Source organism: Lactuca virosa, chromosome 4 (genome assembly GCF_052849685.1).
Source record: "Lactuca virosa cultivar CGN04683 chromosome 4, Lactuca_virosa_CGN04683_v6, whole genome shotgun sequence".
NCBI classification, from domain to species: Eukaryota; Viridiplantae; Streptophyta; class Magnoliopsida; order Asterales; family Asteraceae; genus Lactuca; species Lactuca virosa.
The window spans coordinates 26960665-26973519 of record NC_136429.1 but is presented as its reverse complement, the minus strand read 5'-3'; the positions used below and the strand labels follow the sequence as shown (position 1 = coordinate 26973519).

The following is a 12855-nucleotide window of genomic DNA, read 5'->3' as shown; positions in this document are numbered from 1 at the left end:
AAAAATTACCTTAATTGTTAATTAAGGTTATTTGGTGAAATTAATAGGAGGAGTCTAGTTTTGACAGTTTGGGTGTGAGTTCTATCAGTCTTCTGTGCGAGGTGAGTCTCCTCACTATTCTTACATGTGTGGTAGAATATATGTGTTGACCAGCTGGGTCTATTTGGTGTTACTGTGATATGTGTTATTGTGTGTGCTGAGACTTCGGGTAGTCTCCATAATTGTTGATAATCCACAAAGTGTGTTGTTTGCCCACTACGACTTCGGGTAATCTCCAAAGTTGTTGATAATCCATAACTGTTCATTTGTGATGTGTTGTATGTGATACTTAGGGGAACTCACTAAGATTCATGCTTACAGTTGTTGATTACATGTGTTTCAGACACTTTTGATGATCGCAGGAAGGCGAAGGCTTGATTGTACACATTCGCTTGCAGTTTCTAATTTCGAAAAACCCAACCTAGTTGATTGGAGATCCCAAGATCTAGATTCAATGGGACAACGTACTTGCATATCACATTTGTGAATCACTGTGGGGGTCAACCCCAATCCATTCCTAAAACAAACAATGATGTAGGTTAAGCTTATAGCCGAAGATGATAAGTTGGAGATCATCATGCATTAGGTTTTAATGATTATGATGGAATCACCTATGTGAGAGAGAAGTGGGGTCACTTCAAATGGAATTGTATGGAAACATTCCTAAGAGATCTTACAGAACCAGACAAGTGTCCATTACCATAACAGACACATGAATGTGAACCTAACTAGGTCAGGGAGAATCATGTGAGACATGTATTGATTATTTACACAAACGGCAGAACAGTTTAAGGAAATTGAGTCTATTGGTCTGCTAGTAAAATAAATATGTATCTTAAAGAAACGTTCAAAGGGTAACACTTACCTATCCTATACATGATTCAACTGCTGAATTTTATCTAGGTGGCTTGAAAATATATGATAAATTTCCATTCGTGTAAGGGATTGTTGAAAAAATAAATGGGAAATTATGCACAAAACTATGGTGTTTAGAGTGGTTGAATGGTTAAACAGTTAAATTAAACAAAATCTTATTTTGTTAATTTTTTGTTTAAAATTGAATTAAAATAGAGAATTAAACACAATTTCCGTTATAAATTTTGTGTTTAATATTGATTTAATTCAATAATTAAGGTGTCGGTTTTATAATCACCATAAATTGTAAATATGGTGAGAGTTACAAGTTTGCACTATAAATATAGTGATCTTGTATATGATAAAGTACACTGAAAAACTCTCTACTCTTCTCCCTTCTAACGCTGCGTTTCTAGCATGTATATCAAGATAATATTCGAACCTTGTTGAGTTCGGCGATCTTGAATAACTGTTCTTGCTGTTGTATCCTGCGAAACAAACACCCGGAGTAAGTCGAATTTGTTTTAAGGAAACTGTGTCGAACACAGGCATCTAATTTCCATGTCATCATTTATTTATTTGTTTTTTTTGAATAATTATAAAAAACAAATAACTTAATAAAACATGATATTTTAATAAATCATAAATTAAATATAACATATAAAAAAAATACAACAAAATACAAAAACATTTAAAACTTAAAAAAATACATTAAAAGAAAAAAAAAGTTACATTCTTTCCCTATACATATATTTAATAGGCAAAAAGATGTATTTTGTTTATCTAAAAGCTACATTATAATTTACAAAACTTGAAAAAAACGATACCTGCTTTCTAATGTGTTGACTATCCGTTTAAAAACATTTTTTTCGTAAACGAAACATTCTTTTGAAATAGCTAGGTTGGTAGACACAATTATCTGGAAAATAATCGTTAACTAGACGTCTATGCCTTTCTTCGCGATTTCTATTTAACGTCGTGTGTCGTGTGAGTAGTGGAGCTAGATATGGTTGTAGTAACACGTCCGTAGAATACCGGTACATCATAATTACAAAGATATCGTCGTTGTCGTTATCATCGTTAAACGGATGGAACGGATCAAAATGATCCATTTTTTTGTTTTGACTTATTGAAAGTTTATATGAAACAGAAAATAAGAAAAGAAAGTGGTAAAAATTAAGATGTTGTTTATGTATTTATATAGGTACAATTTTTTTATTTTATTCTATGAATGTTACTGTTTTAAAACGATCAATTGCGAGCCATATAGCCGAAGTTTCTCTGTTACCAATCGTTACCATTGCAACGTGCACCCACGGAACGCCGGGAAACGCGCACCCGACGTGGTGTTTCCCGCGTTGTAACGCCGGTATTGTATGCCACCGCAGAAAAACGCAGTTAGACATTGTCCATTCCCAATAGTCTAAATGCTTGCAATTTTGATCCGTTTTATAATGATTTTGGTCTATAAGACATCGAATTAGCATCACATTAACTAAATTTGTAAAATAATTGTTTTATCCTTAATATCATTATTCATATCTTCTTATTAGTTGTTTTAAATGAATTTACAAAATTGATGATAGTGGTCGGCAAAAATACATATGAATAGTCATTACGGTTTGACAAAATGATTCATATGGTTTTAAAACTTGCACAAATTATCCTCACAATTAAAGTCTAAATAAACATGAAATGAGCAACATACCTTGATTTATTTTTCATTTTTTATTAAACGTTTTATAATTTCAATAATATGAAAAACAAAATTGGGCCCGCCCACCCCCACATACCCGTTCATTTGTGCGCGCACACACACATTTTCTCTTTTTCTCTATGAGGTACGAGAACACCAGAATGACAACGCATCGGCGATGACTTGATTATACTCGGTCAAAAAAGGTTTTTATCCTAGAACACCTCCACGAGGTCGTTACCAACAAGCCTAGCGACTGTCATTTGCATTTGAGTTGTTTTTGGCAGGTTTTATGCTACAAATACTAGTGAACGCGCACAAATTTCTATTCCAGTATCAACACTATGTTGTCTTATAATCACAACTACACGTGAGCATAATAACCGAAAACCGAAATAGCCGAATCATTATAACCGAGCCGTTGTTAAAAGGGTGGTGTGGTTTCTAAATTTTGTTAACCAATTATATATGGTTTTCGTTTTAGTTATTATGAAAAACCGACCCACATTTATCTAACCGATCCATTAGCTTAAGTTGAAATATAAAAATTACAATTATATTCATGGTTTGAATTTTAGAAAATATATCTAAAGTGAAACCTAATGATAAATGAGTGAGAGAACATTAAAGTTTTACGGAGCACATAGTATATGAAACCAGTTTATAGAAGACATCTAAATAGTAAATAGTTACTAATATAAGGAATATACCGGAAGGCAGAAGCATTACTTCTCCATGCACACTTAACTTTTCATGAAATAAAATGCATATTCTTACAAAGCCACCTAAATTAAGTATTTTAACTAACCCTATCACAATTCACAACCATAGTCATCGAAAATCTCTAACATAATTTTGTCGTGGTTTTCAAATTACACTCTTAGATATTATACTAACCAAACATCTTGTAAGTGCGACCGAATTTCACCAGTGATGCACCAATTCCGTGTTGATATGAATTTAATGTTGAAAAAATGCACTTGCACAATGTAACATCATTGACTGGTTCTTAACTTTGATTCTTAAATATTAAATAAAAATAGGATTGTTTTTATTATAATTTTCTAGATATTTTTAGAAAACTTACCATTTTCGTGAATTAATAACTTCAATTATATGATTGTGAAAAAATCTAGATATTTTGTTGAATAACTAAATATTTTAAGCTGACATTAAGCATGTGTGCTTTTTGGAACAATTAATAGTTCTAGAAGTTAGTTGTTTATTTATTTATTTATTTATTTTTTTAATTATCGTGGACCATGGTTTCCAATTATTCGGATGTTGTGTTGTTTATGGGGTTTGAGTTCATTGACATACACATTTGGATAATAAAATTTGTGTTTTAATAAAAGACCGATTTACCATTCACCTTCATACGAATGCGAGATCAAAAATGTTGAAAAGCTTAAAAATTATCAAATTGAGATTTCGAACTCAAGGTTCATAGAATGCTATCCCATTTTGGATACTATAACTTAAGGAAGTTATTTTGGGATGAAGTGTGTGAAATAATGGCATCCATTGATAAATGATCAATCAAATAAAGTAAATTTGCTTTTGGTCTCACACTTGGTTATAAAAGTCAAAAAAAAGTGCTTTTTATGCCTCAAAAGTAAAGAGATAATGTGCTTTCTTAGTTTTATCATCTCTTTTTATGAGGATTACTAGAAGGTATATATTCAATTCTTTCGGATTTTCAGCATATGCATATGCATGAACGTAATGTTATAACTTCAAAAAGGTGATTGGTTATATATATTACACTCTATCATTTGTATTCACATTTTAAAATAAATTTCAAAATTATATATGATTCTTTTACTTCAAAGATCTAGATTTAATCAAAACAAAATAGGTTACATGACACATGATGATTTTAAATATGGATGACAATTCTTGAAACGATACGAAGCAAAATTGAAATTCGAATTCATGTGTCGTGTTAAGTGCAAAAGAAAAAAAAACGACATCGTGTCGTGCCGCGTTCATGTTCAAATTTCAACACGAAATTGACACAATATTAAATGTATTTGTTGTGTTTATCCTGTTTTATAAGATTAATTTTGAATTAAATAAACTAAAAGTTTTTTTTTTTTGGTTTGTAGTGTTAATTATTTTTGTCATTTTTTAGATATGTCATTTTCGTATTATTAAAACAAAATATTATTAAAACAAAATATAAAATCATGTCGTGTTTGTGTTACATATAAATTGTCATATCATGTCGTATCAGCTAAAACGCGATATGACTTTCCGATTTGACAAACCTAATTTTAAACAATCAATATATATATATATATATATATATATATATATATATATATATATATATATATATATATATATATATAATATCAAGTGCAACTTATCGCGAAATCTTAATATCTAAATCGTAAATAACAATTCGATATATAGCAAACAATGAAACGAAATAATCCAATAAATAAGTCACACATCACGTCTTTCAAGCATGATTTAATTAAAATATTTTAATAACAATTCATGCATCACCTCTCAATCATTATGATTTTAAATACTTACATTAAAAAAAATACATATGAAACAAATAATAATATTCTCCCTATTACATTAACATGCCAATATACACCTAAGATATTCTTTTTTAGTGCATCAAGTTTGTGTATCTTTCCTTGTTGTCGTCTTGAAAAGCTATCACCTTGGTTGCTAGTATCTAATTTGGGGAAGCAAGATCCTTATATCAAGGAGCTACGGGTGCTTTAAATCATGTCAAAAATCCCATCTTCCGATGGTCTTGGACTGGGAGTCTCTATATATAGGACTTCCCACTCATTCAATGCACACATGAAATGAAAATCCTTGTACAAGGAACTTGTTAGATGACTAAATCCTGTCTTACACACATTCGACATTCATTCAATTTTAAAGATTTTTTCCTCTCCCCCATGCTTTACTATGTCTTACAACCCAAGAAGAATGTAATACACCAAAGTTATAGGCAACGCAATCAGCATCCCAAAAATCACCCTGAAAATTCCAAAAGAGTTGACCAACATTTTAATTCTCTTAACTTCAAAAATAAAAAGTCAACATTAACATATACTTACGCAGTACTGAGAATTGCTGGGTGAACATTGTACTCTTTAGCAAAGACAAAAGGTACAATCCCCTGTGGCAATGCAGCCTATCATTTACATCAAATTTAAAATAAGTTAAAACTAAAAAATATATATATCATATATGTCACACTTCAAAATTAAAATCGTTTAAGATGAGATAACATATAATATATGATCGAATGCAATTTATGTCGACCTGTACGATGGCGACATGGAGGAGGGTACCACGGAGGCCAACAATAATCGAAGCAGCCGCCATCACTGCTGGTCCTGTTAAAAACCTCACCGCCATTGAAAACGTAGCCACTGAATTCCCACAGGCAATTATCTTGGGTTGAAGAGCCATAAATATACCTACAGATACTTATTTAATAAACATTACATTCTAAGAGACAGATTTGACAAAGGTTGTCATTAATGAACATGGTATTGCCGACAACTTGTTATTGTAAGATATCTTAGAATGAAAGAAAGAAAGAAAGAAAAAAAATCGATTTAGGAAAAGAAAGAAAAATGATTAAACATTGGACGGATGTCAACAACGAATTGATAAAGATTGATGTTGCATTCTCCATTTTGAAAACAGTACCCACCACACTCTGGACCACGATTGAGTCTATTCAGCAATCATTATGGTCCCAATCATTAAGACTCATTTTGTTTCTTGAAAATAAATAAATATATAATAATTACTATATACAAAGTTATTTAAAATATTAAAACTTACCTAAACTAAACATGGCCATTCCGAGACCAGCATCCGAGAGTATTGAAATCGATTTCTCTATTATTTTTGGCATTGCTACATGCCACCTGTGAATTGTGATCATCAAAATCGTTAAAAACACACATTAGTCAACTAATTCATGTTTTCAAAATTGTTTATTTATGAAACTAAATAATATAGAAAGTAATTTAATACAAAGTAGTCAAAGTGTACAAAATATGTCTATTACCTGAAAGAAACAAGAGACCATATTAGACCAATGAGACTCGAGTACGTGTTCGGGTTTCGGATCAGTTTTCTCCAAACCATAATCAGTATCAATCGGGTCATTACACTCGCCGGCGGCATCATTTTTCCGGCATTCCCCTCCAGAACTGGCGCCTCCTTATGGTGGAGCTCCGACGTAGAGCTTGATCCCTGTTTTAACCCAGTCGACCCATCTTTCTCCCTCTCATAATCTCCATCTCTCCCACCACCGAAACTGAATTCATCCCGTCGGAAATCACCGGTCCCTGTACCACTCATGAAATTGAAAGCCATAAATTACAGGTTCTTACTTCTCATGGTGGAATAATCAAGAAAACGGTGGTTTGGGTTTTACTTTTACCTTTTGATTCGGGATGATCGGAGGAGACCACCATACGGATTTCTTTAGCACCGTCGTTATCGGGTCGACCTGATTGGTCTGTTGTCGCTCCAAAATCAGTACCGCCAAACACGTGGAGCCCACCCCCACCACCTTCCGAAACCGGCGAAGCACTGGAGCTCCAGACGAACATGTGAAGTTCTTTGTCGTCATTCTTTGTTTTGTTTTGTGAGCTGCCATTTTGTTGCACTACCGTAACCGGTGGTTGTAGGCCTTTTGCCGGTTTTGTAACCGTTGATGTGATCTCCGGGTTTGGAGCAGGGTAAGACGACGTCGACTGAACTCCCGGTGCCGGATAAGATCCAAACCTCGGAGAATTTAAAGGTCCCGGAGCTGTGCTCTCTTCAAAATTCGATGGTCGGGGTGTCGGGCCTCTCGATGACTGAACGGAATACATATCCGCCGGACCGAAATTCGATAACCGGCCACCGGGAAATCCCATCATAGAGTAAAAATCAGAGTTGTTAAAATTCGAACCTCTTGGAGTCTGGTTTCTCGATGAACTCAAACTGTAGATCTCCGCCCCTGTCAAATTCGATGGCCGGGGAGTCATTCCGGGGAGCGACCTTCTCGAAACGTTCGATTTCCTCACTGTCACATGAAGCTTCCCATCGTCTCCGATCTCAGCATCGGTTTCCAAAAAATCATGACCATCAAGTGATACAACATCGGACTCCACCTTGAATGACACAATAGACGCGGCAGTTTCCGGGAACTGTTCCATGATCAGAATCTTGGCGCCTCTGTACTCGAACAAGAAAAGCAGCAAAGTGTACCATATGATGCACTGCAGCACCACCACCTGAACCATCAACGACCCCGAATAATCGCCGTACATCGCAATCAGCAACGGAATCCCCATCACCAAAGTATTAGGTAGCGTGGAGAGTGAAAAAATCGTAATCATCCATTCCAAACTCCCGTTCTTCGAGAACTTAGCCCAGAGTCCGAGCACCACCAGCATAATGATTTTCTGGAGTGTGTCAGCGGCGATGAACCGGAAATTCATCTCGTACGGATTGTTCAAAGAAATGAAATGAAACGACAGTAACGGAACGGCGAAGATAGCCACGAATCTGTTGATGCCGGAGCACTGATCAGGAGAAAATATCTTCCACCACCGTACACTGCCGTAAGCCAGAATCATAGCGACGTATAACGGCACCATCGCCGCCATGACGGTGTAGAAGTCATGCCCACTAATCATTGTTGCTTACAGATCTAGCGGCGGCGACTAGTATCGGAAGTGGAAAACCGACAGATTTCTGTACCTTTTTATTAGTTTGCCGGCCAATGTCTAAGATTTAAGCGACTGATTGAACCAATCAACAAAAAGAAGCTTTGGGTAGAGAGAGAAACTGATGGGATGTAGCCATGGGGTTTGAGAAATAGGGAGAGTGTTAATGAGTAAATGGCGTGATTGAAAGACATTGTATATGGAGGAAGTGTATATATATATATATAGAGGAACAATGTAAGATAAGATGTATATAATGTGCACGTGTAGTGTGGGTGAGTGATTGACTTTGGTTGACCATATGTCGGGCGGGTTGAATCGGGTCGATATATAAACAAATGTTTCAAGAAAATATAAAGAGTGATATCAAATTCAGGTTAGAGTGATTCGAATTAGCCTGTTTTAGGTAAGTACTAAAGTTTAATTGTCTGGTATCGTGATCTTTGGCGTTAATTGGTCGTTCATCAAACTTATGATCTCAGAAAAATAGTTTATCATTATTATCCTTTATTGCATAACGCTAATGACCCGACGTAACTGATAGAATTGGGAACTCCTTTGATTATTATTTGATCTCCAACTTTTGTTTATATACACAATAAAAGGAAAGTCCTATCAACAAGGAATGTCTAGATTAACTATAATTCAGAATAATTAATGATAATATAATAGTTGTCCACAATTGAAGCAAAACGTGGACGAATGTTGAGCTTGTTGTGAAAATCATCAAAAAAAAACCTCGAGTTAGGTCTTTGGTGAAAGCGTTGACAATGTGATACTGAGATAAAACATGTAGAATCCAAACCTCAATTTTTTCACATATAAAATATATGTCCATTTAATATGTTTGGTACGTTGGTGTTGAACCGAATCTCCCGCCAAATAATTAGCACCAAGTCAGCAGAGAAAGCCATGCCGCTTTTCCACACTTTCAAAGGATGCATCGAAAAGAGCAACTTCCAATGGACAACAACACTAGAAGCAGCAGTCCAGCAAATTAAGGAAACCTTGCACAAATAACCTACGTTGGCCAGTCTTGTCCCAAGCGAAACGCTGCAAGTATACCTCTCAGCCTCAGACGAAACCATCTCTTCGGTAGTGGTAGTTGAAAAGGAAGGAAGACAAGCGCCGGTTTACTTCGTTAGCCGAGCACTACAGGGCCCAGGAACCAACTACCCCATCCTTGAAAAATTAGTGTTAGCACTCATCTACGCGGCACGACGCTTGAGACGCTATTTCCAAGCACACCAGATAGAAGTACTAACAAACTGCCTGAGCAAACAAATACTACTCAAACCGGAAACGTCTGGACGACTGGCAAAATGGGCAATCGAGCTGGGGGAACATGACATCAGTTATCGCCCACGTACCAGCATCAAGGGACAGACGTGAGTAGACTTTCTCTTCGAAATTCCGGGTGAAGTAAAGGAAGCAATCCAGAAGAAAGAGTCATCGGATGCATGCCAGCCAAATGACGGCCAGAGGTGGACCCTATACACCGATGGAGCATCCAGTAAAGAAGGATCGGGGGTTGGCCTGATCTTAACAAGCCCAGAGGAGGAAGAGATCACCTACGCCCCCCGCTTCGATTTTCATACCTCTAACAATGAGGCTGAATACGAGGCCTTACTCGCCATCCTACGGTTAGCAAGGCAAATGGGTGCAGAAATGATAACAGCCCTCACGGATTTAAGGCTAGTAGCTAATCAAATCAATGGAGAATTCAAAGCAAGAGACAAGCGAATGGAGAAATACGTGAAAGCTGTGCAACAGCTCATCGAAACCCTCAGAGAGTTTACCATTAAGCAAATCCCAAGAGGAGAAAATAGAAGAGCAGATGCCCTCAGCAAGCTAGCATCGACATGCTTCGACCATCTTTCTAAGAAAGTACTAGTAGAGGTGCTCAAAGAGAGAAGTATAGACGAGCGGCGGGTACACACTCTAACGCCAACCCGACACACATGGATGACACGGATAGTCGAATATTTGCAACACGACATTTTTCCAGATAGTTATGAAGAAGCTAGAAGAGTATGGATCAAAGCGCCGTTATACACAATCATAGAAGGAATACTGTATCGAAACGGATTCATGACGCCGTGGCTAAAATGCAACGCCTCTGACAAGTATCTCTACTCCATGGCCTTTCTACCAGTGGGGAATCGATATCGTTGGACCATTACCAGACGCCCCAGACAAGGTGAAATACCTAGTAGTTGTGGTAGACTACTTCACCAAGTGGATAGAGGCTGAACCGTTAGCATGCATATCCAGAAGGCAGATGATCGAGTTTCTATGGAAGAACATAATAACAAGGTTTGGAATACCGAAGGTACTGATCGGTGACAATGGATTGCAGTTCACCGAAAACCCGTTCCGAAGTTGGTGCGTCGAGAAGGGAATTGAGCAACGGTTAACAACAGTAGCACACCCCCTGGCTAATGGTCAGACCGAAGTGTCCAACAAAACATTGGTAAGTGGAATTAAGAAACACATGGGAAAAGCTAAAGGCAATTAGGTTGAGGAACTATCGGGGGTGCTCTGGTCGTACAGAACAACGCCAAGAACGAGCATGAAAGAGACCCCCGTTAGCCTAACTTACGGAACGAAAGCAATGTTGCAGGTGGAGTTAACGATCGGATCACTCCGAACGGCCCATTTCGAAGAAGCAAGCAATGATAAGGATCTAAGAGCAAATTTGGACCTCATCGAAGAGAAGCGTGAGTGGTCAAACATCTTCCAGGCAGCCTATAAAAACGTTGTGGAGAGGTACTATAACCACAGAGTCAAAGATAAAGCTTTCAAGGTAGGAGATTACGTCCTATGGTGAAATGAGGCAAGCCTAGGAATTCCACACTATAAAAGTAACCCCTAGCATGCTAAAATCGGCCACAAGGGTTCCAAGGTGAAACCCTAGCCGATTTGTGCTTCCTTACCACTCTCTCATAAGCCTCCATTTGCATTTGGTGTTTGTAACTTATTTGAGGTATTTCATTTTAGGGACTAAGCTCCTGAAAGATCAAGAACTACAAGCTACTACAAGAGGTAATCATCTAACTGGCTTTTATGTTGTATATCTCCAATTGTATGCTAGTTAGGGTTCATGCTTTGGAAAAAGTGAAAATGCATGTATAACTTGAGAAAACTTAGATCCAAAGCATTTAGGGTTGTATGTGCACCATAGGATTGTTATAGTGCTCAAAACCCTTCAGTGGTATCATATCCTAGGATGTTTTCTGTTATATTGATGCAATTGTTTAATTTTCAAAGCTGAAAAAATGTCATTTTTGGCCACTGACTGCTGGACTCGTCGAGTCTCATAAGGGAACTTGACGAGTTGGATCATATGTGATGAACTCGTCGAGTTCATGTCATGCACTCGACGAGTAGGATCATCTGCTTGCAGATTTTCGAGTTTTTTGGCCAGGTTTGGATTAGGATCATTACCACAAACTGTTTTGAATGATAAAATTTGATTTTTCCAATAATGTAATGATTATCCTCATCCAATTGAATGATGATTGTCAAATTTTAAGATAATTACTTGATTTTGTGAAAAACTAATTATTTGTAGAATTGATTTGAATCATCTTGTTATGTGTAATAAGACTAGGTCAATTTTGTGATATAGTTAATTATATGATTAATTTAATTGTTATCAAATTGATCCAAGAGTTTTGAAAAGTTTCAAAATTTGCCCTCAAGTTTTGGAATTTGAAAAGATTGATTAAAAGACTTTAATTTTGAACTATTTAAATTCTAAACCCTAGAGTTTTAAAAGTGTAAAATTCAACCCTTATACTATTATAATACTAAAAGCTTAATACTTATATATATATATATATATATATATATATATATATATATATATATATGTATAAGACAGTCAGTCTTACCGTTAGTAGGCCTCATTCACGAAGCTAGTCTATAAGGGGGTATAAGGAAATTGCCTAGAAAATGGCGATTGAATGAGTGTCCACTCTCACCCACCGCTTCCTTGACTAGTGGAGGGTCGTTAGCCGAACGGGTAGGATAGGACATTAATTCTCATTAAAAAGTATAATGTTAATTATAAAAAGTAACTAAATACTTTTCAAAATTCCCAATCTTAGTTACTTTAGGAAAATGTGAAAATGGTGCTATTCCATGATATTGCACTTTGCACCTTGCCAAATCGTTAGTGGAGCGTGTGTGGTTTACCGGCACACTAACTTGGACTAACAAGGGTGGAAAAGGGTAGCTTGATGTTTGTCATAGATCAATGGAGCGTGTGTGGTTAACCGACACATTGATTAGGTGATAAATGACATCAAGAGTACCAAGCACATTTGCATGGTTATTCATACCTTGTTTGTGATCCTCAGTATCCCAGTCGCAAACTTAAAGGGAATAATCGAGATTAGAAATGTCATTGAAAAGTTCAATGAATCTCAAAGATCTAGGATTTTCATAAAACTTAATTCTTTTAAATTTTGGTTTTGGGTGGTGAAATTGGTAAATCGTCATTTACATCCCTTCAAATAATTTGCAATTAGATTACGGCATCCCTATTCT

General features: G+C 36.3%; 1 protein-coding gene across 2 annotated transcripts; it reads right to left on the bottom strand.

The window, feature by feature from the left end:
• Positions 1-5053: 5053 nt before the first annotated feature.
• LOC145103780 (auxin efflux carrier component 4-like) lies at positions 5054-8506 on the bottom strand. 2 transcript variants are annotated; one of them, XM_079041044.1, is made up of 6 exons: positions 7026-8506; positions 6648-6930; positions 6419-6504; positions 5888-6054; positions 5680-5756; positions 5054-5599 (listed from the first exon to the last, which is right to left on the bottom strand). In XM_079041044.1, the coding sequence occupies exons 1-6, from the start codon at positions 8269-8271 to the stop codon at positions 5533-5535; spliced, it is 1926 nt and encodes a 641-aa protein (XP_078897170.1). In that variant the 5' UTR covers positions 8272-8506; the 3' UTR covers positions 5054-5532. The 2 variants fall into 2 exon arrangements, with proteins under 2 accessions (XP_078897170.1, XP_078897171.1); XM_079041045.1 differs by having other exon boundaries at positions 5888-6045; positions 7026-8505.
• Between the last annotated feature and the right edge of the window lie 4349 nt (positions 8507-12855).

Excerpts from the sequence above, each read along its gene's own strand:
- LOC145103780 (XM_079041044.1), bottom strand. The coding sequence starts at position 8,271 with ATGATTAGTGGGCATGACTTCTACACCGTCATGGCGGCGATGGTGCCG. Across the intron at positions 6,505-6,647 it reads TGGTCTCTTGTTTCTTTCAG|GTGGCATGTAGCAATGCCAA; the intron begins GTAATAGACATA and ends CACAATTCACAG. Across the intron at positions 6,055-6,418 it reads AATGGCCATGTTTAGTTTAG|TATCTGTAGGTATATTTATG; the intron begins GTAAGTTTTAAT and ends TTATTAAATAAG.